We start from the raw sequence: 26,916 nt of genomic DNA, 5'->3' as shown, positions 1-26,916 counted from the left end.
CCATGGAGACGATCGTAGAGATGCTGGATGTAGTCCTGTGGAACGGCTTGCCATGCCATTTCCACCTGGCGCCTCAGTTGGACCAGCGTTCGTGCTGGACGTGCAGACCGCGTGAGACGACGCTTCATCCAGTCCCAAACATGTTCAATGGGGGATAGATCCGGAGATCTTGCTGGCCAGGGTATTTGACTTACACCTTCTAGAGCACGTTGGGTGGCACGGGATACATGCGGACGTGCATTGTCCTGTTGGAACAGCAAGTTCCCTTGCCGGTCTAGGAATGGTAGAACGATGGGTTCGATGACGGTTTGGATGTACCGTGCACTATTCAGTGTCCCCTCGACGATCACCAGTGGTGTACGGCCAGTGTACGAGATCGCTCCCCACACCATGATGCCGGGTGTTGGCCCTGTGTGCCTCGGTCGTATGCAGTCCTGATTGTGGCGCTCACCTGCACGGCGCCAAACACGCATACGACCATCATTGGCACCAAGGCAGAAGCGACTCTCATCGCTGAAGACGACACGTCTCCATTCGTCCCTCCATTCACGCCTGTCGCGACACCACTGGAGGCGGGCTGCACGATGTTGGGGCGTGAGCGGAAGACGGCCTAACGGTGTGCGGGACCGTAGCCCAGCTTCATGGAGACGGTTGCGAATGTTCCTCGCCGATACCCCAGGAGCAACAGTCTCCCTAATTTGCTGGGAAGTGGCGGTGCGGTCCCCTACGGCACTGCGTAGGATGCTACGGTCTTGGCGTGCATCCGTGCGTCGCTGCGGTCCGGTCCCAGGTCGACGGGCACGTGCACCTTCCGCCGACCACTGGCGACAACATCGGTGTACTGTGGAGACCTCACGCCCCACGTGTTGAGCAATTCGGCGGTACGTCCACCCGGCCTCCCGCATGCCCACTATACGCCCTCGCTCAAAGTCCGTCAACTGCACATACGGTTCACGTCCACGCTGTCGCGGCATGCTACCAGTGGCTGACACTGACGGCGGCGGTGCACAAATGCTGCGCAGCTAGCGCCATTCGACGGCCAACACCGCGGTTCCTGGTGTGTCCGCTGTGCCGTGCGTGTGATCATTGCTTGTACAGCCCTTTCGCAGTGTCCGGAGCAAGTATGGTGGGTCTGACACACCGGTGTCAATGTGTTCTTTTTTCCATTTCCATGAGTGTATTTCAGTTGCAGATTATTTATTTATTCAGTTGTACTTTTTTACTAGATACGACATTTTTCAGAATTTGTTTGTTTCAATTACATCAAATAATGTACAACAAGAACGTTCTCAATTAATTTTAATATTTAACAGATTTTTAACATTAGATACAGAAAGTGCATCTCTTTCTGCAGTCCACATGTTCACCATGATTAAAAAATCTCTCTCAAGTGGAACAGATATCCCAGGCAAAGAGATCGCAAACCATTTTATAAATATTGCAAAAAGAAATATCAGTCTTTTGAAAAACTTTAAAAAGTTGCTTTCCACCTCTTCTTTTTATATCTGATACTTTTCGAAACTTCAAACACATCCTATCCATTAGCTTCCAATCATCCCTCACACACAAGAACAACATCAGCACATTGCTAATGCGGTGTTGCTAAATGACTAAACGAAACGTTGCACCGGAATTCGTAGCCACACCTCTCCAACGATGTCAGCACTTGCTCCAAGGTCGGCTGAGGGAGACACGCCACAAGAGAATGTTTAAAAACGCGATGTTAAACAAATAGACCTAATCTTTTTTTAAAAAATCCACGCCGGTCTCAACCACCAGACATTTTTTCAACCTCGGACATTATCCACACATCACTAAAAAGCCAGGACTGTCTGAGCTAATCCCGGATGTATGGTGAGCCTAGTTCTATCTTTATAGGTAGTTAGTTAGATGTTCCATATAAGATCTGAATGATTCTTTTATCGAAATTATGATTAACGAGTCAGTTTGCAGGATATGTATACATGATTAATGTGATCAGTATTAACAGTAATGAACGTATTTTTCAGTCTCCTCAAGCAATTGCTCTTAAAAACAAGTTTTTTTTTCAAGTTAACAGCTTTTAAACAAATTCATCCATGGAATATGAGTTGTTCAGGAGAAATTACTTTGGGTTAGATTTGAAACTTGCTTTGCTGCCGGTCAGACGTTTTATATTATTGATCACATGATCAAAAGTTTTGTTGTAGCATATTGGGCTCCTTTCTGAGCCACTGACAGTTTTAATAAAGCGTACGATATTTTGCAATTGCTGTAGTTTATTTTCTCCATCTTTCATACAATGACATACCATCAAAATACAATTTCTGAAATTATTTTTTAAATTCAATGTCAGTGTTAGATGCCCACAGTTAACTTTGGTTAAAGATATCTACACCTATCTGCCCCTGATATGTTCCTTGCTTGACTATACTGTGTAATCTCCATTCGCTCTATATTTTCTCTTCTTCGATTTTCGCATTTATTAGGCCACTATTCTCCATTTTCTCTTCAGCACTTTCGTCTTCGCTTTCTGCAGATTTACCACATGATCTGTACAGAGATGCTGCCCATTCCACTCAGACGTTTGATAAGGTCTCGTTACTTTCTGGTATGAGAGTTACGTGCTTTCTACATCTACAGCTACATGTACATTGATATTCCGCAAGCCACCGTAGGATGCGTGGCAGAGGGTGCGTTGTACCACTGCTAGTGATGTCGCTACCTGTTCAACTCACAAATAGAGCGAGAGGAAAAATGTCTGTCTGTATGCCTACGCACGAACCCCAATTTATCTTATGTTCGTGATCCTTACGCGAAATATGCTTTTATGGTAGTAGGATAGTTCTACAGTCAGGTTCAGACGCCGGTGCTCTAAATTTTCTCAATAACGTCCCTGGAAAAGAATGTCACCTTTCATACAGAGATTCCAATTTCAGTTCCAGAAGCTCTCCGTAATACTTGCTTGTTGATCGATCCTACCGTCAACAATTCTAGCAGCCCGCCGCTGAACTGCTTCGATATCGTCCTTTCATCCGACCGCATTTCGGAAATCTAGAATATGGAATCTATCCGCTACCCTTCATCCATAGATTGCAGGATATCGTGTGAGAAAAGGGTAAACTGAGTTTCACACGAGCCATGCTTTCTATAACCGTGCTAATTTGTGAACAAGAGCTTTTCTGTCTCAAGGAACTTTAATATGTTCGAAACGAGAACATACTTAAGAATTCTGCAGCACAGCAATGTTAAGGATTTTTCGGTCAGTTCTTTTACCCTTCATGTGTACAGCAGTCACCTGCGCTTTTTCCAGTCGCTTGGGCTCTGCACTGGGCGAGAGATTTGCGATAATTGCAAGCTAAGGGGCCAATGCCGTAAAGTACTCTTTGCAAAACCGAACAAATTAAAAAAATACATTTAAACCAGTTAATTGAATAAAAATTACGATTGAAGTCACTTCGACAATTATCTAAAAGTAAAAATTTTAAAGCTCTGGAAAAGGTAGGACTCACAGCCTTCTACACGTCAGGCTTATACACTCATTACTACGCTACAACGCCACTGTATGTAGAGCTATCAACTTTAAAGAATATCTTCCAGAATAACGAAAAAGACGATTTCACCCCTTGGGACCTCTCCTTGTAAGTGGAATGCTAGTAACTGATTTTTTTGTTTTTTCTTTTGCTCCTTTCCCGATCTTCTTCGATACCTAAGCAGCACTGATCGCAAGCTAAAAGCTCGTATTCCACACACATATCTTCCTCTTTTAATTTCTGGAGGTAAGGTAAATTACTCAACTGTCTCTCTACGTTTTCGCAGTTGTTCTCGGTACTTCAAGTTATTATAACACTCAGATTGTCGAATACTTGCTGAAGACCACAGTATCGCGAAGGCGCCTTTCAGGCAGAACTACAATTCGTTTGTTTCTGAAGCCGACCTGTTCTTGGCCTAGCGCCAGATTCGTGAACGATGATGAGGCTAGTATGTAGTTGCAGCTGTGGTTCCCTCGGATCCTGAGACATCTATAATCAGAAGAGTGATCTTGACTATATTCTGTAAATGATTGCCCTAATTAGTTTGTGTAATACTTATTGGTTAACAATTCACAACTTGTGAAATAATTTCAGAGAGAGCAACTAACTACATTACTCGCTGTGTTGTTGTTGTGGTCTTCAGTCTTAAGACGGGTCTGACGCAGGTCTCCACGCTAGTCTATGTTGTGCAAGTATCTTCAAATCTGAATAACTACTGCAGCTTACATCCATTTGAAATTACGCATTGTATTCATCCCTTGGTCTCTACAATTTCTGCCTCTAATATCAAATTGATAGTTTCTTGATGCCTCACAATGTATTCTATCAACTGATTCCTTCTTTATTCTTATTGCGCAGGAAATTTCTTTTCTCCTCACCTTGATTCAGTACCTCCTCATTAGATGAGCCACCTATCCGTCCCGTCTTCAGCGTTATTCTGTAGCACCGCATTCCAAATGCATCTATTCTTTCCGTGACTGGAATGCCTATCGTCCACAATCCACTTCCGTACAACACTACATTCCAGACAAATAAATTCAGAAAAAGAATTTCTAACACTTAAATTTATATTCGATGTCAACAAATTCCTCTTTTTGAGAGATGCTTTCCTTGCTATTGTCAATCTGTAGTTTATATCCTCTCTATTTTGGCCGTCATTAGTTATTTTTCTGTCCTAATAGTGAAATACATCTACTACATTCAGTGTCTCATTTTCTAATCTAATCCCCTCAGCATTGCCTTAGCTAATTCGACAACACTCCTTGTTTAGCTTTTCTTGATGCTCAGCTTATAACCTCTTCCCAGCACACTACCCATTCCATTCAGCTGCACGTCCAAGCTCTTTAATATTCGTGACAGAATTGCAATGTGATCAGCAAATCCCAAAGTATTTATTTCTTCTCCTTGAAGTTTAATTCCAGAAATTTCAATTTTTCTTTGGTTTCTATACTGATTGTTTTGCGTGGATTGAGTAACATCTGGGATAGGCTATACCTCTGTCTCACTCCCTTCTCAACTAGTGCTGCCCTTTCATGTTCTTCGATTTTTGTAACTGCGGTCGGATTTCTGTACAAGCTGTATTTTATCCCTGCTACTTTTACAATTGCACAAAGAGTATGCTAGTTAATACTGTCAAAAGTTTTCCCTATGTCTACCAATGCTACGACCGTATGTTTGCTTTTCTTTAACCTACCTCCCAAGGTAAGTTGTAAGGCCAGTATTGCCTCACATGTTCCTATGATTCTGTCGAACCCAAACTGAACTTCTACCAGTTCTTCAAATCGTATCAGTATTTTACAGCCATAACTTATAAAACTGATAGTTCGGTAATATTCACACCTGCCAGATTATGCCTTCTTCAAAATTATGACATTATTTCATTATTACATTATTTCTGAAGTTTAAAGGTATTTAGTCTGCTTCATGTATCTTGTATAACATGTTGATTAGTTTAGTCATGGCTGTCTCTTTCAACGATGTCAATAATTCTGAGGGAAGGTCGAACCCAGGGGTCTTGTTTCGACTTACAGTTTCCAGTGCTCTGTCGAATTCTTCTCAAGTATCGTATCTCTCATCTAACCTTCTTCTACTTCCTCTCCCCTTCCTAGAATATTCTCTTGAAATTCATTTCCCCTGTAGAACCCTTCTGTAAGTCCACCATTCAGCTTTGTCTTCACGCTTAGTACTCGTTTATGCACGTGAACTCTTGATATTGATGCGGTTGTTTCTTTTTCCAAAGGTCTCTACACTCTTCCTATCGGCGGTATCTATCTTTCCCCTAGTTATACTCGCTTCTACAGTCTTGTGTTTGTCCTCTAGCCATTACTGCTACAGTTACTATAAGGTTCGCACTAACAACGATCCTCAAAACTGACCGCTCAGCCTCGAATAGAACATTTACTGGTTGCAGCATGTGTTACATCATACGCTCAAAAGAGTCTAAATTCATTCATCACCGTTTGTGAATCTGACTGAGTTCCTCTTGAGTTTCTCCCTCCGTGTTTGTGTCTCTGATACCACGACGTTCAAAAATACGGATTAAGGTAGGAAATGGTGAAATCTTTCATACTCAGACTGGAGAAACAGGATTTAAATCGTGATATATTCGTCTTGTTCTACCTATTTGATAGCTTTTCTGTGGATGTCCTAAATCGCTTGAGGCGAATGCTTGATCTTTCCCCTAAACAAAACCACAGATGATTTCTTTCCCAGAATGTATCCATCTTTGGGAGTAGGGGGGGGGGGGGATGTTAAACGATATATTTGATTTTCGTCATCATCTGGAGCCTTTACAGTAATGAAGTCTGCCAGATGATGACGAAAGTTGGAAATGCGTAGTTGCAGTAAAACAAAATTTTATTTAATAGGAGCTTTTGATGGTATGTGTATCCTCAGGGAGTCACACCTAGTGACACGTGGCTGGCGACCACGGGGCCTCGAGCTGAGTCCTCGCATTGATTCCACTTACTTATGCCAGGCTCCTCACTTTTATCTTTCCTATCTGGCCACCCTCGGCCAGCCCTTGTTCTTTTCCGACCCTGACGCTATTAGGTTTCGAGGGCTAGGGGTCTTTCATTTTCCAACCTATACTTCTCATGCAGCGTCTGACCCAACGCGGGCGGCTGCAAAAGGCGTCTGTATCCCATGTTAGGGGCGGCCTCCAGAACTGCGGAAGGCAACGGAATACCACCGCAGATTATCTTCCCTGCATAATGCAGTCTCCATTTTATGCACAAAAAATGGCTTCCTCTCATGTTAAATCAAATCAGTGTCCGGAGGTAAAACAGTCTCCCATTCGGATCTCCGGGGGGGACAACTTGAAAGGAGGCAAAAAATCAAAACGAGAATTGGTACCTGGAATGTCAGAACTCTGCTACAAGCAGGAAAACTAGAAAACCTTAAGAGAGAGATGGAAAAGAATCATCTGGACCTCATAGGAGTTGCTGAGGTAAGATGGAATGGACATGGAGAGTTGCAGTCAGATGAATATGTATTCTACTACTCAGGAGGAGAAGTAAAAGGAATTAATGGAGTAGGAATGATTATGACAAAGGAATTGGCTAAATGTGTGGAATATGTAGACTATGCAAATGACCGGGTTATTGGTGTAAGGCTGAAAGGAGCACAAAAAGATTTACTGATTGTCCAGGTGTATATGCCAACTTCAGAACATGATGACCAAATTGTAGAGGAAACGTACAATGTAAGAGAGAGAATAATGGACGAAAATAAAAAATGCTGCAAAATAGTAATGGGAGACTGGAACTCCATTGTGGGAGAAGGGAAAGAGGGAAACATAGTAGGCAGTCATGGTCTTGGAAAGAGAAATGACAGAGGTGAATGGTTAATTGACTTCTGCAGGAAAAGGCAGCTGATAGCGGCAAACACATGGTTCAAGAACCATAAGAGGAGGCTCTACACTTGGAAATCACCAGGGGATAAATACAGAAACCAAATCGATTTTATACTGGTAGAAGAAAGATACAGGAATGGAATCAAGGAGGTGCACACATTACCAGGTGCAGATATTAATAGTGACCACAACTTACTTATGGCAGAAACAGAAATAAGGATGAAAAAACGGAAAAAGGCGACAATGGTGAAGAAGTGGGATCTAGAGAAGATAAGGTCCAACAAAGAACACATTATAGAAATGCTGTCTCGGGACTTTCTAAACACATTACGAGACAAAGAAGCACCTGATAATGCCAACGGGTACTGGAATATGCTGAAAGAAGGAATCATTAAAGCAGGACAGCAAAATATAGGATATGTAAAAGGGAAAAGGTAAAAAAAAATGATTTCCAAGATGGAGGAGAGAAGAAAATTGAAAAACAAGAACACTGAAGATGCAAGAAAGATATACCGAAGGTTAAATAACGAACTGCGAAGAGAAACACAGCAGGCTAGGAAAAAATGGCTAAAAGAGGAATGTGATGAAATTGAAGAACTGGACAGGAAGGGAAGATACGACTTACTGTACAACAGAGTAAAGACTATGACATGGGAACAAAACAGAGCAGGAAGTGCTACTATGGAAATTTTGAGTAAAGACGAAGAGGTAGTGTACAAAGATCGTGACGATGTCCTCCAGAGATGGGAGGAATATATAAAAGAGCTGTATGACACAAATAGCAAACCAGAAACTCTGGAACTTGAATCACACAACAGTGTAAGTGATGAAGAGAAAGGACCGACCATCATAATGGAAGAAGTAAAGTCTGCCATTGCTGCAATGAAAAATGGCAAAGCAGTAGGTACAGATACAATACCGGGAGAAATACTAAAATGCTTGAACCACAATGGAATAAGAGAAATATTGAGGTTATGTAATAAAATATATGACAGTGGTGAATGGCCTGAGGACTTTTTGACAACAGTAATGATTCCATTACCGAAAAAACAAGGAACCAAGAAATGCAGCGAGCACAGGACAATCAGCCTCATTTCACATGCAGCCAAAGTGGTTTTAAGAATAATTAATAAAAGACTTGAAAAAGTAATAGAGGAGAACCTCGGCGAGGAGCAGTTTGGCTTTAGACGGAATACGGGCACCAGAGATGCAATAGGGCTCCTACGAATCTTGGGAGAAAGGTTTATTGAAAAAGGAAGAGACCTATATATGTGCTTCATCGATTTAGAAAAGGCATTTGACAATGTGGTTTGGGACAATCTGGCGACTATTATGAGGGAAAAGAGAGTGGACTGGAAAACCAGAAGACTTATAAACTCATTATACCTTAATCAAAAAGTTTCAGTTAAAGTGAGAGGAGAAAGTACAAACTGGATCAGACTAGGGAAAGGAGTAAGACAAGGATGTTGTTTATCACCTACTCTTTTCAACCTGTACTTGGAAAATATGATTGACCAATGTTCATTAGATGACAAAGGAGTAGAAATTGGAGGAAGAAGAGTAGGGTGCTTGAGATTTGCTGATGACATGGCCCTTCTAGCCACAGGGGAAAAAGAATTACAGGATTTGGTGGACACCATTGCAACTAACGGAAAAAAATATGGAATGATAAGTAATACAAATAAAACAAAAGTATTGGCAATAGGAGGAAATAAGGAAATAAAAATTGTGCTGAATGGAGAAACACTAGAACAGGTGCAAAATTTTAAGTATCTTGGAAGCAGGATAGACACCGACTGGAAGTGCACCACAGAAATTAAAACAAGGATAGCAGTGGCAAAAGAGGCGTTTTATAAGTAAAGGAGAATCTTCTGCAGCGGTCTGGACAGTGAACTCAGAAAGAGACTCATAAAATGTCTTGTGTGGAGTGTTCTTCTATATGGCGCTGAAACATGGACTATGAGGAAAAAAGACAGAGAAAGGCTGGAGGATTTTGAGATCTGGAGATGGCGGAAGATGGAAAGAATAAGTTGGATGGACAGAGTAAAAAATGAAGAGGTACTGAGAAGAGTGGGAGAGAAAAGACTGTTACTAGACTTAATAAAGAGAAGAAAAATAAATTGGATTGGGCATATATTAAGAAAGAATGACGGACTGATAAAAACAGTTTTAGAAGGTTATGTAGAAGGGAAAAGGAAGCGAGGAAGGAAGAGATTCCAGATACTGGATGACATGATGGACGGTACAACATACAGCAGCCTTAAGAAGGAAGCAATGGATCGCAGAAAATGGAGAGGCAAAGGACCTGCTAATATATCAGATAACTGATGATGATGATAATGATGATGGTATGTGTAATAAATATCTTTTATCGAAGCTGTGGAGTGCAACTTACAGAAGAAAATTTCATGGCAGAGATTTATTACCTGTTATCCAGTCGCTTCTAGTGTTGCTGGAAAATTTCTCTCTTCCTAGGTCCTGACTCACGGCAAAGTGAAGTGTTAGAGACTGTATTATTAGAGCTATGGTTCATATTCATGTAGACATGGAACTCAGACTTCAGCATAGCACGAGGACCGCTCGAAATTATTGGTACCTACGACACTGCAGTGCCGAAGAGGAGCTAACACGTCCCGCTAATGGGGAACTGATCATAGCCGCGTATGTCACAAGAAAAGTACTTGAGTAGTGCTTACGGTGCAGGCGGCGATGCCCCCGGTGACCGGCCCGGTGCACACGTTGTTGTCGTTGAGGGCGCTGTAATTTTCCAGCAGCTCGTAGCACTCGGTCATCCCGATGACGGTGACGTCGACGTACTGCAGGATGTCCGGGTCGTGCGGCAGAATACCGCTCTTGGTGCTGCCCCAGCCGGAGAGCGCAGCAATGGATCCAGCTGAAAAATGCATTGTAGCTTGCATGCAGAACTTGTATTTCATACAGTTATCGAATTTTCATCTACATCTACATCTACATGGATACTCTGCAAATCACATTTAAGTGCCTGGCAGAGGGTTCATCGAACCACCTTCACAGTTCTCTATTATTCCAATCTTGTATAGCGCGCTAAGAGAATGAACACCTATATCTTTCCGTACGAGCTCTGATTTCCCTTATTTTATCGTGGTGATCGTTCCGCCCTATGTAGGTCAGTGTCAACAAAATATTTTCGCATTCGGAGGAGAAAGTTGGTGATTGGAATTTCGTGAGAAGATTCCGCCGCAATGAAAAACGCCTTGCTTCTAATGATTTTCAGCCCAAACCTCGTATCATATATCGCTATAATACAAAACGTGCTGTCTTTCTTTGAACTTTTTCAATGTACACCGTCAGTCCTACCTGGTAAGGATTCCACACCGCGCAGCAGTATTCTAAAAGAGGACGGACAAGCGTAGTTTAGGCAGTCTCCTTAGTAGGTTTGTTACATTTTCTAAGTGTCCTGCCAATAAAACGCAGCCTTTGGTTAGCCTTCCCCACAACATTTTCTTTATGTTCTTTCCAATTTAAGTTGTTCGTAATTGTAATACCTAGGTATTTAGTTAAATTTATGGCTTTTAGATTAGACTAATTTATCGTGTAAATGAAGTTTAACGAGTTCCTTTTAGTACCCATATGGATGACCTCATACTTATCGTTATTTAGGGTCAACTGCTACTTTTCGCACCATTCAGATATCGTTTCTAAATCGTTTTGCAGTTTGTTTTGGTCTTCTGATGACTTTATTAGTCGATCAACGACAGCGTCATCTGCAAACAACCGAAGACGGCTGCTCAGATTGTCTTCCAAATCGTTTATATAGATAAGGAACAGCAAAGGGCCTATAACAAACATTACCTTGGGGAACGGCAGAAATCACTTCTGTTTTACTCGATGACTTTCCGTCAATTACTACGAACTGTGACCTCTCTGACAGGAAATCGCAAATCCAGTCACATAACTGAGACGATATTCCATAAGCAAGCAATTTTACTACGAGCCACTTGTGTGGTACAGTGTCAAAAGACTTCCGGAAATCCAGGAATACGGAATCGATCTGAAATCCCTTGTCAATAGCACTCAGCACTTCATGTGAATAAAGAGCTAGTTGTGTTTCACAGGAGCGATGTTTTCTAAACCCATGTTGACTATGTGTCAATAGACCGTTTCCTTCGATTTTATCTTATGGTTCATAAAATTCTTCAATAATTAGCGAGAGAGATCAATATTTAAAATCAGTTGAACTCAGTGATTATTTCTATACCACAAAGAAGAAGACAATCGCTAAAACTTGGCGAACGACATCAGCCAAACAGTCGACGGCTTGATTCCAACATGCATCATACTTATCACTTAGCAACGACATGCGCTGCTGAGATGCTGTACTCGCATTCGGGAGGACGGCAGCTGTAATTCCCTCCTGGAATCCAGATTTAGGTTTTCAATGATATCACTAAATGTCTTACAGGGAATGCCAAGATGGTTTCCTTTGAAAGGATACTACCACATTTTACCCCGTTATTCCCCGATCCAAGGACATTCTCCGTTCTTAATGACCCTGTCATCGACGGGAGGTTAAACTCTAATCTTCCTTCTGATCGTGAAAATACTTGCATCCATCTTATGCAGAGGTCATGAGCATGTGTCATGGTTCAGAGGTTCTTATATATCCCAGTACCAAAGTGAACCATAAGGTTTAACGTCCCGTCGATGACGACGTCATTAGAGGCGGAGCTCTGATTGGGGGAAGAACGGAGGAATAAATCGGCCATGTCATTAAGAAAGGAACCTCTCCGGCAGTTGCCTTGGGGGAAACTACGGACGATCTAAACCTAATGGGAGAACAGGAATTAGTTTCGCCTTCCTCCCTGAACGAATCCAGTGTTTTTCCGCTGCTGTAACTCACTCAGTTGAGCTTCTGTTCGAGAATCCTAGTGTCTTCTACTTTACTCATTGTACTACAGGTCGTCTCCGTGGTCTTACAATGAATTCATGGTGGGCGCGCCGGTACGCCTTCAGGGCACCAAACATCGAATGAAAATTAGCAGAAAATATGACAGAAAATTCTTAATCCATCACTCCCCACGAACGCACGAAGAAGATTGTATGAGTTCATTATAGAAACGATAAACAGAAAGGAATATTACTTTAAGACAAAAATGACTGATTCTTCGATAAATTTTGAACGTGGCATTGAGGGACCCTTTATTAGTTTGTGGCGAGCTGTACAAAATTTGTAATTGGACGAGGAAGAAACTGACCCTTACTCGTAGGTCTACAAGAGGATATGAACACTCAAAACAGTTCTGATCCCGGACTGGAATTTCTTCCCTCTGACGAAAAATTGCATATTCTTGGGTCTGCACCCTTAGTGAATAGAAAGAATACCTCGCTTATCAACAATAGAAGGTGTAGGGGCTACAATAGTACACGTGCCGATTACAAGGAACAGTTCAAGAATTTCTTCGCGCGGCGCTATAGTTCGTCTAAAGAGGAATTATTACTTCTGTCATCTTTCAAGGAAACATTCTAGATTTTTCAGCAATTACATAGATCGCAAGTTCGATTCCCATAAACCACTTGAGACTTTTTCTGTTATTGAAATGTCTGGAAAGTTATTTCTCTGGAGGCCATATGAGGAGTCACTTAGGTAAAAAATAAAAATAAAAAAAATAAATAAAAAAGAAGTGAAGCTGACACACTAGCCACCAATGTGGCACGCAACATGTATTTATTTTATTACTACCAATGTACTGTGTCGAGGCAGTTAGATGTGTCTAAGGCTGTATGTGATGTATTTTATTGCGATCAAGAATCAGCTTGAAACTTCGTGGCGTTGCCACAGCCTGAGGGATGTTTCCAGAATGAGATATTCACTCTGCAGCGGAGTGTGCGCTGATGTGAAACTTCCTGGCAGATTAAAACTGTATGCCGGACGGAGACTCAGGTTTTGCATTTCACGGGAAGTGCTCTACCATCTGAGCTATCAAAGCACGACTCACGTCCCGTCCTCACAGCTTCTGCCAGTACCTCGCCTCCTACCTTCCAAACATCCTGAAGCTCTTCTGCGAACCTGGCAGAACTAGCACTCCTGGAAGAGAGGATATTGCGGAGACATGGCTTAGCCACAGCCTGAGGGATGTTTCATTCTGGAAACATCCCCCAGGCTCTGGCTAAGCCATGTCTCCGCAATTACCTCTCTTCCAGGAGTGCTAGTTTTGCTAGGTTCGCAGAAGAGCTTCTGTGAAGTTTGGAAACCGGCGCGGTAGCGCAGCGTATTCGGTCAGAGGGCTGCTCATCCTCTGTAATAAAAAAAAAAAAAAAAAAAAAAAAAACTGAGTAAAGGGATCACCGATCAACTTGAACAGATGTCTTGTGACGTCCGCCAATACCAAACGCAACGAACATACCGAACAAAATGAAGAAAAAGAAAATAAAAAAAGATGGTAGAGCACTTGCTGCGGAAGATAAAGTTCCCGAGTTCGAGTCTCGGTCCGGCACACAGTTTTAATCTGACAGGAAGTTTCACAACAGCGCACACTCCGCTGCGGAGTGAAAATCTCATTCAAGAATCAGCCTGTTAGTAGCTTTTCCCCAGAGAGTGACATGCTATGTTACTCAGTTTCCGACTTAACTGTAAACAGTTATTCTCATATCATCCACAAACGAAAACAGGTTTGGGGTTAACCGCAACAGTTAAAGATAAGGAAAAAAATGCTCCCCTACCGTGGAATACCATGGAACACGCAGCATTACTTTACTCCAACGGATACAATCTCTCTTACTGTTATCTGATAAGTAAAAGAATTTCTTTTTCCTACTGCCTAGATAATAGAGGCGCGGAGACGACTTCCCGTTACATAGCTAACTATTCGTGAGACTTCAATACAGGATTTCGAGTACGCCAATGTGAAATCGACAATTTTTTCTTAATGTCGCTGCGTAACAACCATAGACCTACATGATGCTATGTTGTTACGTACCTACTTAAAATAAGCCTCTAGCCTACAAGAAACATATTTAAGTAGATTCTCTCCACATTGTCACATCCTCAGGTACTTGTAGTTGCTCCTAATACTTTAGACATAGAAAATAATTAGAGAGAATAGTTCCATCCTTCCTTTATGAAGCAGTCTGTAGCATAGAATGCGTCATCACTGTTTTCCCCTACCTGCACCGCCTGCCTTCCTATCTGATATTTCTGCTCTTCGATAACAGATTTTGCTTTCTTTTTCGGTGTTAGTGGAAGAAGTCACGGCGAACAGACACGCGCATGCGCTAATGATTACTGTCAGCTTGAGACACAGAACAGGTCAGATTAAATGATCTGATGTTCTTTTCCTACAGGTATAAATCACTCAGAATATTGAATTATTTGGATCAGGATCTCAGTTAAATGATATACTTTCTATGAGATAAACGTTACAGAAAGGTAAAACTATGTTTGTAGCATTTGTAGGTGTAGAAGAAACTTTGACTATGTTGACATACATTAATCTAAATTCTAAAATTATCAGGGATAAAATACAAAGAGAAAAAGGTTATCTACAATTTTCTACAGAAACCATAATCGATGGATATGAAAATCAGGCAATAATTGAAAATAGAATGAGATAAGGCTGTAGCCTATCCCCATGTTAATCAAACCGTACGTTAAGCAAGCAATAAGTGAAGCAGAAGAGAAATGTTGAAAATGAATTAACGTTCAGTGACAAGAAATAAAAAGGTGAGAAAACTGGAAAAGAAAAGAATCGAAGCACTTGAGATGTGGCACTACAGAAAGACGTTGAAAATTTGGAAGGACTAAAATTTAAGAAATGGGGAAGTTCCTCGCAGAATCGGCGAGGAGACCAACTGTCATTAAACATTGAGAAGAAGAAGGGACAATATGATATACCATGTGTTAAGACTTGGTACGTAAGGGAGTTTAGAGGGTAAAAACTGTACAGGAAGACAGATTGGAATGTGGCCAACAAATAATTTAGGGTACTGGGTGCAAGTGCTACTGTGATACGTAGAGAGTAGGTGGCACAGGAGAGGAGTGTGTGGCGGGTGGTATTAAGCCTGTCAGAAGACTGATGAAACAACCAAGTTTGCCGATCACCTTGTAATTCCGTCAGAGATAGCACAAGACTTGGAAAATCCATTGAACGGAATGGATAGGTCTTGAAAAGAGATTATAAGATGAACATCAACAAAATTAAGTCAAGATTAATGGAGTGTAGTCGAATTACATCAGGCTGCTCTGAGGAAATTAGATTAGGAAATGAGACACTGAAAGCAGAAGATGTATTTTGCTATTTGAGCAGAAAAATAATTGACAGTATATGAAGACGTGAAGAGAGAAAAACGCAGATTTTCAACGATGCAACACAATTAATATGTCACTTTTTATAGGCTCTGTAATTAGCACCCATTGCGACGCAGAAATTTGATATTTAGTTTAAAGGTGCCTACGACCTACGTCTGTAATAGGCAAAAGTGGGGCGTTCTCCGACGCCACCTCGGGCTCGATGACGCTTCAAACAGCAGGGTGTCGATACATGTCAAAGAAAGGACTGATTTCAGAAGTTCACATGAGGTCTAAGATGGGTTAATGAGGTCATATTTGCATCAAACTTCACTATAATTCTGCCCAACGCCACTGTGGACGTGTCAGATGATGGGAAGGTCGTCACACCTGCCTTTACCCTCATATCGCCCCTCTGCGACACAGGGCAGAACCGAGACGCGCAGCGTTGAAATCACCCACTTTTCTTATGAGTGGCCAAGAGAAACGTATCAGACATAGCGCCACTGAGAATTGACAGGAAAAGGCCTCATGAGGTGGCATAAAGGGCGTCAATGAAACCACCCCTTCCCTTGAGGCGTTGATTCCCATACATTTCGTGGTCCAAAACGACAGCACGCAGTGCGATGAGCAATGCAATGATGTGCTTGCGAACCTTTTACACTGCTGACACACCTAGGCCGTTTCAATCCTTCTCTAAGGACATTCTGGGACTGCAACGTCACTGAACGTGATTTCACACTTTTAGAGTGTAGCGTGACCTCAATCTTTGCTGTAGTGTACAGGGCATAACCATTAGGGACCGTTCAAAACCTTTCGATGAAATTTGAACGTGATCCGAATCTTTTTGAGCGCTGCTGTTCCGTGCCCCCTCCTTTGTCTTGATCACGGAGGGGGGCGGGATGGGGGTGCGACATTGCCATGTGGATGAATAAAACGGCAAAGGATCCCTCTAAGACTCCCCAGTTCTCAACACTCCCGGTGACATCCGCGTACCTTTGCTGGACACTTCATAGTTGTGCCTGTACAGAGAAAGCCATTCACTGAATCCTAGGCGCCGGCGTGACGGGAATCCCTTTCGACAGCTCTTGGATTTTGCAGGGACCAGTTCAGCGAGGTAGCATCACTCAGCTGAGGTGTGTCGGAAGGAATCAATGAATGGCTGTCTTTGTACAGAAATATTTATACAGAGCCCAGCAAAGGTGCAATTAACACAGAGCGTGTTGCCGAACTTGGTGGGGGAGGGGGGGGGCTTAGAAGGACCTTTTGCCGTTTTATTCACGCATGTATCAACGCCGCGAACCTCCTCCCCCTCACCACACGCCACAGAAGGGCGCCAAATACGAGGACTGAAAGACACGAACACCCTTTCTGCTTCGAATCATGTTCAGATTTCGTCGAGTGGTTTCAAAAGATGTCTAGTAGTTTCACAATGTACAACAGAGAAAGAGCTACGATTGATCTACGCTCGAAAGGTTATAATCATGTTTATGGTGTTGCAGACTCACAATGTCCTTAGACAAAGATTCTATCGGCCGGGAGTTGTCAGCAGTGCCAAAGGTTGTCAAGAACGTCTTCCTGCTGCTCATCGCACTGTAGATTGTCGTTTTCGTCCGAGAAATGTGTGGGAATCAATTTCCCAGGCTAGGGAGTGATTTCATGGTGGTCTTTTATGCCACCCCCCTGAGGCCTTTTGGTATCGGTTCTGAGCTGCGGTGTGTCTGAAATTTTCCCCTCGGCCACTCACAAGAAAACCGCGTTATTTCAACGCTGTGCGTCGCGTTCTAACCTTTATCGCAGATGAGTCAAAAGATGGGGTAAATTTTGGGTACGAGGGGCTGTGACGACCTTGTCATCGTGTGAAACGTCCACGGTGGCACTGGGCAGAATCGTGGTGAAGTTTGGTTTCAATGTGATATCATTACCCCAACTTACACGTCACATGAACGTCTGAGCCCTGGCCTTTTTTTCGCATTTGTTGACAGCTAGCTCTTTGAAGCGTCGTTGAGGCTGAGGGAAGTCGCAGGGTGCCACGCTTTTGCACCTTCACAGAGGAATGTTGTAGGCACCTTTGAGCCAAACTTCAAACTTGTGTGTCGCAGTGGGAGACAGTTACGAGGTCTTCAAGTCTGACCCTTTATTTACTTTGCGCAATGTGTTACAAAATTAAGCGTTAGAAAGTCTTTTCTGAAAGGGTTGTGGTATAGCCTTGTACGGAAGTGAAACGTGGACCACAAATGTTTCAAATAAGAAGCGATAGAAGCCTTTCAAATGTGATGCCTCAGAGGAGTGCTAGAGATTAAGTGGATAGACCGGATAACTAATGAGAACGTACTGATTCGAACCAAGGAAACGAGACATTTATTACCCAAGTTGACGAAAAGAAGACAGTGAGTGACAGGATCCTGAGGCGGTGAGGGTTAAAAGTTGTAGCGAGAGAGCATGTTTTGACTGAAGTAAGCAGGTGTTATAGGTTACAGCAAGTATGTAGATGAAAGGTCTTGCTCAGGATGACTTTCAATAGTCAGACTTTAACGATGTAGACTGACACTTTGCTTTGATGGTATCAAAGAGCAGTTCGTAGAGACGCCACGGAAAGCATATCCATCGTATTTTCTTGCATTTGTCAATGACTAAAGGTGCTAAGACAAATAGAAGCCTAATAGAAGCCTCAAGGTGAAGTTTACTTACCAGTGGGAACACTGTCAGCCACGGGAAGAGCTATTTTCTGGACGTAGGTGTTCAGGGTGAGCTCCGACTGCAGGGTGAAGACGGCCACGTCGTTGATTGCAACGTTCCTGTGAACACAGATCTTATTTATTGTTCCTGCAACTCTATCATCGAAAAGCTCTAGTCCACAGCTCGTGATCGTGCGGTAGCGTTCTCGCTTCCCACGCCCGGGTTCCCGGGTTCGATTCCCGGCGGGGTCAGGGATTTTCTCTGCCTCGTGATGACTGGGTGTTGTGTGCTGTCCTTAGGTTAGTTAGGTTTAAGTAGTTCTAAGTTCTAGGGGACTGATGACCATAGATGTTAAGTCCCATAGTGCTCAGAGCCATTTGAACCATTTGAAAAGCTCTATGTCTTTTGTCACTACACATGTCGCTAAACCACTGATCTGTAAGCATTAAACTAACGCCTGTGAAATAACATGAGCTACGAAAACAAATATACGTTACTTCATAACGGCGAGGATTATAGAGTCTCAAAATAATCCATTGCAGTTCATATGTATCGGTAAGCTAAGATTTATTGCACGAAAAGGCATTGCACCAAGATGACACTGTGAAGTACAATATGCTACAGTGATGGGACACAAAGGAAAGTGTGCCATGCACGGCACATCGGAAGGAGACCCGTAGTATGGGCAGAATTCTTCGGTACTGTGGGTCAGACACTGTGTTGTGTACGTCTGAGACACTGTATTCGAGATGGAGAAAGAAGATGGCACAGCGACCGTATGTGAATGCTACTGCATTAGTGGCTGGTTAGAGAGAGGCCAAAATCAACGTGGTACGCTCTCGGCCGAATGACTAATTCTAACAGTGTACCCACTACAACTATTGACCTCAAGAGTGCCTGTCCAGCGGTGGGAAGCGTTTTCCAAAGCCATGTTATTGTGCCTAATCCACGGTACATCTGGTGGGGAGACGTGAGTTGTGTTTTGTGCATCACACTCTGTACTGTCGTTCTGAATGGCTCGAAAAGAGGGCCATCGCACACGGTAAATGTTACATGCAGCCGAGCGCCGGTTCCCCCGAAACACAATGTGTTATATTGTTGCCAGGGCCCCATTAGATGCGCACATTATCGTCATGCCCCGTGTTGTTTCGCGGTTATCGATCCTGTTACTTAGGCACGTGTGTGTTCTGATGCCAGAGCAGCTGCTTGAGATACCGGCGACAATACGCATACTCGTAATAACGAGCAAACTGTCGTTAAGTCAGCGTTATTCTCAGGCGCATCCAAGTGCCTCTTAACTGTTGAGTGACGGGGCGAACCAGTTTTCTGGACAACAGCAGTCTTTCAAGATACGCTGGTCAATCTCCGTTCTCTCTTAGTCTTTTGTTGGTCCCCTCTTGCAAGCTCCTTTGCTGCTTTAACAGATCCTGTCATTTCTAGAGAACATACAATTTTTTCTAGCTGAACTATATGCTGTTATTTATCAGTGAAAATTAAAACGCCCAACACGAACCACCAGAAATGAGTGGATTTTACATCGCAAATAACCATCAATATAACACAAAAATGATAAAACGTAAAATGTAATACAAATATTAGAAGTGAACCACACATTATGGGAGGATCCCTTATGTATACATTACAGATGCTTCAATTTTTATCTGAGCAAAGGCATTGTTTTGGCTCATGTAATTATTCAAATTTCAGCTGTGTTCAGCTCTGTACGAGCACCGCAAAGTAACAGCCAACTGACGGTATCCCAACCACTTTAATCCTCTTCAAAAGGCAAAGTATCACGTTAATGTGCAGATCAGAGAACAGGTCATGTACTCTATAGAGGAGTAGTCTTGAACATCATATGTGACTTGTGGACGTGCATTTGTTATTCACTGCAACTGCGAGGACCCATAGAAAGAAGCTCAGCAATTTAAACTTTTCAAATTACCTCATATTGCGGGTGCAACACGAAGGAATTGGAATTACCCGTGATAATCAAGGACCCTGTTGGCAATCATGACAACGTAACTGTTCGTCCAGTACAAAGTTGAATAATGTACTCTGGAGTCATCACTCCCGTACAAACTGAAGAGAAGAGAGATTCATAGGAAACGAATTTTTGCTGTCAGTCCGCACGTTATAAATCTGTATTCGCGACACCACTGCAGTAGTAAGCTGTGCTAAATTGACAGCTCGCTATCCACTGCCGGGGTTAGCTATTCGTTCGTTTCTCTTCAGATCATATTTTCCTCAGATACACCTCCGTGTTTATAATACCCCCCAGTAAAAACATCTGTTTCACTATGATACAGAACGAATAACGAGAATCTGCTACTGCCTCCATTCCGATCCTATAACGTGTTCCCATGGATACCTTTGGCGTAAATGAAGAATAATTCTATCTAATGTGACATTTACTGCGGCAGGTACGTACACACAGCGTTCTGTCCTCCGCTGTAAGCTTTATGCAAAAAGATACCGAAAAATTTGTGGAGTCGATCTTCTATGACTCTTATTCTTTGACATGCGATAAGGTTTCGTGGCAGAGAAGTAGATGTCCTTACTGCCACTATCTCTGAATTGCCAGTGAAAAATACACACAGTTGATACCTATTTAGAAATCTAATTGCAAGTTTGCATCGCTACAAAATGATGATTATCACGTATATTATGAGGAGTATGTATTAATGAACATCTGGAAGGAATTATCGTTTTTATGAACGAAAGTGTAGGTGAGTTTTTTATTGCAAGTTTGCATCGCTACAAAATGATGATTATCACGTATATTATGAGGAGTATGTATTAATGAACATCTGGAAGGAATTATCGTTTTTATGAACGAAAGTGTAGGTGAGTTTTTTAATGCATTTATTTCTAGTGTTCACTACATTTTTGGGTGACAGTCCCATCATAATAATTGCTCCATGATGATCATGTGGTAGCAAGACTGATCAACAATATAAATAACTGTAAGTAGGCTGTTTAGGTTTTTATGTTGGTAACGTCCGTAGCGCTCTGTATGAAAATCACTGACTGCTGTGTGCAGTCTATGGCTGATTTGCGTAGTTGGAAGATTTGCTATTGTACTGTTGGGCAGTTGGATGTGAACAGCACGTAACGTTGCGCAGTTGGAGGTGAGCCGACAGCAGTGGTGGATGTGGGAAGAGAGATGGCAGAACTTTGAGAGCGGACGATCTGGACGTGTGTCCGTCAGAAAAAGGAAATTTGTAATACTGGATGATTATATGACTTTTGAACACTATTAAGCTGGCAGTATTGGCGCTCACTTTATTGCAGTAGTTCGAGTAACGAAGATTTTTATGAGGTAAGTGTTTCGTGAAAGGTATAGGTTATTGTTAGTCAGGGCCATTCTTTTGTAGGGATTATTGAAAGTCAGGTTGCGTTGCGCTAAAAATATTGTGTGTCAGTTTACTGATGATCAGAATAATGAAAGAGAAAAATGTCTGAGTACGTTCAGTTTTGCTCAGCTGTTTGAAAATCAAATAACGTAAGAGCTTTACCAGCACAGTCATTTATAATTTTCAAAATGGGACGTTTCATAATTACTATAGAACGTTCCATCAATGTTTTCATTCACGTAGGAAATTGTTCTATCAAGAAGTGATGGAAGAATCCACTAATGTAAGGTTGCCTTAGTGACAAACTAGCCATACTGTAGTGCAAAACAGAATAATAACATTCCTTTTAACTCAAAATGGTATGAAACCTTTATCCCTAAACCATTAATACTGACACATGAATTGCAAAAGTTATTTAGAAACGAAGCTATAAACTTGTATAGTTACCACGAGCTACCGCAGATTCTAGTTTACTCTAACTATAAAAGAATTATATTTTAATAAGAAGAAGCCATGGGCCTCAGCTTATGCCAAATAAAAGGCACCACCTTGTGATGCATCCTTACCCCCAAGGCTTGTAATCAGGGTGCAGGATCTGGTCTGCCACTTCGATCGTCTGCTCGGTCCCTTCGTCAGCACTTAAATCGTGTTCTCCGGCTACTGCCTGTAATGTGTAAATACAGGATGTACAATAAAATTGCAAGGTTGTCACATCAGCTAATGTAAGTAGCTCCTTATAAAGATCTGACTGTTCATCACTCTGCTTCATATAGCTTCAGACACAAATTTCGTCACGTGAATTGAATATGTGATATTATTATTGCATTCAGTAACAATCGAGTGCACAGAATCGTATATAATTAATAATGGTAGAATCATCAGACTCTTCGTATATCATCCAACAAAAATTTGAAGCACTCTTACTTATTAAGTGAGTCCAGCCATCTTAATTCACAAAAATCTGAACCGAAAACGTGGTTTGTTGTGGTAGTAACAACCATTGTAGGAAATTAAACCAAAAAAGCTAAATTTAAGTATGATGTAATCAATACCAAAACTGTGTTGTTCTTAAAAAATGACTGCCAGACGTTGTCATCAATTTATGACAACAAACTTAATACATTATTATATCACGCAAACATACATTCGACAGGCTTTGTATCAGTAGTAGTAATAGCTTTATTCATCCATAGATCTCTTTTTACAAGGATATAGCACATGTCAAAGTATTTAGAAGTTTAGATCAATTTAAAAAAAGCTAATTCGTATACACATATATTTACAGACTTCTAGTAAGAGACAGTCATTAGATTTACTCCTGGTGTACAATACTTTTTTTACAAATAACTTATTAAATAATTTAACGGCACACTGTCCACTCATATCTCACTATCAGTCACTGCACACACTATACACACATTGTTTCATAACACTTCACTCACTACACACACACTCACACACACACACTCACACACACACACACACACACACAAACACTGGTGATCTCCCATTTGCTATCCTGAAAAACTGAGTCAGCATCCCTCCATAATGAGTGAGATGCTGTGCTCAGAAACAGGAAGAGGTGTTAGTATTGCGCTACACTTAGCTTGGGGGTAAGTAGTTCTAGAAAGGAAAAAGAAGGGAAATTATTTGTATAACATTTTTTATCAAACCCCTACTCTGTTTTATACGGAAGAGTCTTACAGAATGAAGCAAGCAACTTTTAACAATTTATGGTGTTTCTTCTGGATCTCAGTAAATATGATTTACTTGCGAAGTAAGAACGCCAAGGCAAAAGTTGTAATGCAATATAGTTGTTGTAAATTATCACGTTCTATGGTACACACGATGTCGTCTCAAAGACATTTTTGTGATAACTCCTTCTTTCCATTGAAACAAAACAGTACAATACTGCGGAATTTTGCGAAAATATGCCGGCTATTGATTGATACAATTTTACGGTATGTTGATAATTTTTATTTTGGGACGGTTTACTTACAAATGAGTGAAACACAGGTTTTGTGCCATACGCGTTTCGCCTTTATTCTTTGCAACGCAAATTTAGTGGCCTGGAATATGTACATTCTTTTTTGTTTACACTATTCAGTTTACGTTTTGGACATTGTATATGTATATGAAGATTGTAAGCAGTTCTAGCACTTTTTGTATTCCTATGATGAGGTAATAATTTAAATTTCTGCTTACAGATTTCGTGGATGTTGGTCTACATGTTGTGTTTTTTTCGTACTTGTAGCTGTTCTGCATCTTGTAACTCCCATTTGAAATTTTGTTTTCAGACATTCGTTTTGATGTTTTGTTTTGGTTGGTGTTACCAATTACTGAATGTTGTTGCCAACTATTGAATGTGTTTTTGTGATCTCTCTCTCTCTCTGTCTCTCTCTCTCTCTCTCTGTCTCTCTCTGTCTCTCTCTCTCTCTCTCTCTCTCTCTCTCTGTGTGTGTGTGTGTGTGTGTGTGTGTGTGTGTGTACGTAGCTGAGGACGACAGTACTGCAAAAGTTGAAAATGATTGTTTCATTTGGTCATAACAACACTGACGCTGCTGTAATATATTACGGAATCGCTAGGTTAAAAATATAAATTAGGCGTTTTTTTTCTCTTGAATCAAGGCTTCATTGAAGTTCGAAGTCTCAACGAAGTAATACCTACTTGAAGATGAAGCAAAGAAGGCCACTGGTAAATAAAAGCTTTGATAATCAAGACCAGATTCAAGCTTACTTTCAAAGTTACTCTGCATTGAAGTAATTGTTAATAAATCTTATCAGACTATCTCCGTTTAATATTAAATGAAGTGGAAGAAATAAAGACAAAAACAAGTCCATACGTCTAACAATAAGATCATAAAATTCAGCTCATATCCTGTTTGTGAAACGTTAAAGATTATGGTCTTTGTCTTGTGTGATGTAAATTTTGCAGAAATTTTGCTCGTGTTGATACATTTTGGAAAAAGAAAGATTGTTTTATGGTATGCGTACTGGTGTTCACTGGTATACGCTTCTGTCATGTCACTGGTGATCTTGTTGCCGATTGAAAGAAATCCCTTTGCGCTATTAGCCCTGCTCGCTAGTATAGCCTCTACATGATGTGTCCGTATAACAGCTCGAGGTCGCCCTTCCAATTCGGTAGTTGCTGTTTCATCTACTTCTATCTATGTCTACATGACTGCTCTTGCAATTCACAGTTAAGTGCCTGGCAGAGGGTTCATCGACCCACCTTCAAGCTAATTTTCTCCCGATCCATTCTCGAACAGCGCGCGGGATCTGATTTCTCTTATTTAGTTATAATGAAAGCTTCCCTCTATGTACGTGTGCCCCAACGAAATATTGTCAGTTTAGAAGCATTAAGTTGATGATCGAAATTTCTTGAGAATATCCCCCCGCAAAGAAAAATACATTTGTTTCAATGACTGGTACCCCAATTCGCGTATCATTTCTGTGGCACTCTCTCCCCTGTTTCGCGATAACACAATTTGAGCTGTCCTTCTTTGAACTTAGTCGACGTCCCCCGTCAATCCTATCTGATGTGGACTCCACACCGTGAAGCAATACTCCAGAAGAGGGTGGACAAGTGTAATGTATACAGTCTCCTTCGTATACCTGTTGTATTTTATAAGTGTCCTCGCCACAAATCGTAGTCTTTGGTCAACTTTTCCCACAATGTTGTCTATGTAATCGTTGTAATTTAAGTTACTCGTAATTGCAGTCCTGAAGTATTCGGTTGAATTCACGTCCTTTATATTTGTGTGATTTACTGCGTAACCGAAATTTAGCGCATTCCTTTTACTTCTCATTTGGAATACTTTACAGTTTTCATTATTTAGAGATAATTGCCACATTTCACAACATATAGATATCTTGTCTAAATCATTTTGCGATTGGATTTGATCATCGGATGACTTAAACAAGGCGGTAAATGACAGCATCGTCTGCAAACAATCTAATATGGCTGCTCAGATTGTCTCCTAAATCTGTTATATAGATCATGAACAGCAGAAGGCCTATAACACTATCTTGGGGAAAGTAAGATATCACTATCGTTTTATTCTATGAATTTCCAGCAATTACTACGAACAGGCACGCAATCTGATTAGAAATCGCTTGTGACAAATGGTGTCAAAAGCCGTCTGTAAATGTAAAAATTCCGAATAAATTTGAGATCCCCTGTCGATAGCACTCATTACTTAGTGTAAATAAATGTCTAGTAGCTTTTCACTAGAAAGATATTTTCTTAATCCGTGTTGTCTACATGTTAATAAATAATTTTCTTCGAGGGAATTCACAATGTTCGAACACAGTATATGTTCCAAAATCCTGTTGCAAATCGACGTTAGTTAAATTGGTCTGTAATTCAGTGGATTACTCTTATTTCCTTTATTGAGTCTTGGTGTGACCCGTGCAGTCTTTAGGTACGTATTTTTCGTGAGCGAGGGGTTGCATACTTGTATGACTGCTACGTATGGAACTATTGTATTAGCTACTCTGGAAGGGACCGAACTGGTATAAAATTTGGGACAGAGGCCTGCCCTTTATTAAGTGATTTAAGCTGCTTCGTTACACCGAGGCTATCTCCCTCAATAAGTTATTCATGTGTACTTCACATACGACTAGAATCTCCCTGGATTTTCTGCCAGATTTAGAAACAGAGTTTCGTTGTGAAAACCATTAAAAGTATTTCGCATTGAAATTTGCGCTAAGTGTCGAGCTGCAGTGAAACATCGCAGATCCTGGAGATTTGGCGTTCTTTTAAACGTGGAATCCTTTTTTCGTTGCTTCTGCATCTACGTTCTGGCTTGTTTCGTGTATCATGGAGATGAGTACCATCTCTTATTGATTTATTTGGTGTGTATCTATCGACTGCCGCCAACACTGTGTATTTCAATGTAAACCTCTTCTGGTCTACGCTTACATTGTTTAGAAGGAGTGGAGAGTATCTCTTAGGAAGATGCCAGGGGGAAGTTTTATCTCATTTTTAAAATAGGTGTATTTTGCATTTCTTTTTGATGGATTTGAATGTTGCAGTATTCAGTCTTGAGTGACAAATCCTGTGTCTTTGGCTTCCTTTCTTTCAATGTCGCTTCATGGTAGTCAGACACGGATTCTTCATAATAAAGATTTGTGACATGGAACGTCATGGGACGAGTGCCATGAACCTATGGACAGTATTGGTTCGTGTGTAACTGGTCGTCAAGATAAATTCCTGTATCTTACACAGATAAAAGAGTACTAGGTGTCCAT

General features: G+C 41.4%; 1 protein-coding gene across 1 annotated transcript in view; it reads right to left on the bottom strand.

Moving 5' to 3' along the window:
* The window catches only part of LOC126154949 (trypsin-1-like), a 69,510-nt gene that overhangs the window by 12,400 nt on the left and 30,194 nt on the right, over window positions 1-26,916 (bottom strand). The window contains exons 4-6 of the mRNA XM_049916200.1: window positions 22,230-22,327; window positions 18,320-18,426; window positions 10,062-10,258 (exon numbers count right to left, since the gene is read on the bottom strand). Coding sequence (XP_049772157.1) covers window positions 10,062-10,258; window positions 18,320-18,426; window positions 22,230-22,327 — 402 coding nt within the window. The remainder of the gene's footprint in view (window positions 1-10,061; window positions 10,259-18,319; window positions 18,427-22,229; window positions 22,328-26,916) is intronic.

This window comes from Schistocerca cancellata, chromosome 1, assembly GCF_023864275.1.
Source record: "Schistocerca cancellata isolate TAMUIC-IGC-003103 chromosome 1, iqSchCanc2.1, whole genome shotgun sequence".
Lineage (NCBI taxonomy): Eukaryota > Metazoa > Arthropoda > Insecta > Orthoptera > Acrididae > Schistocerca > Schistocerca cancellata.
Note: the sequence above shows the minus strand (reverse complement) of the source record. Positions and strands in the feature narration are given on the sequence as shown.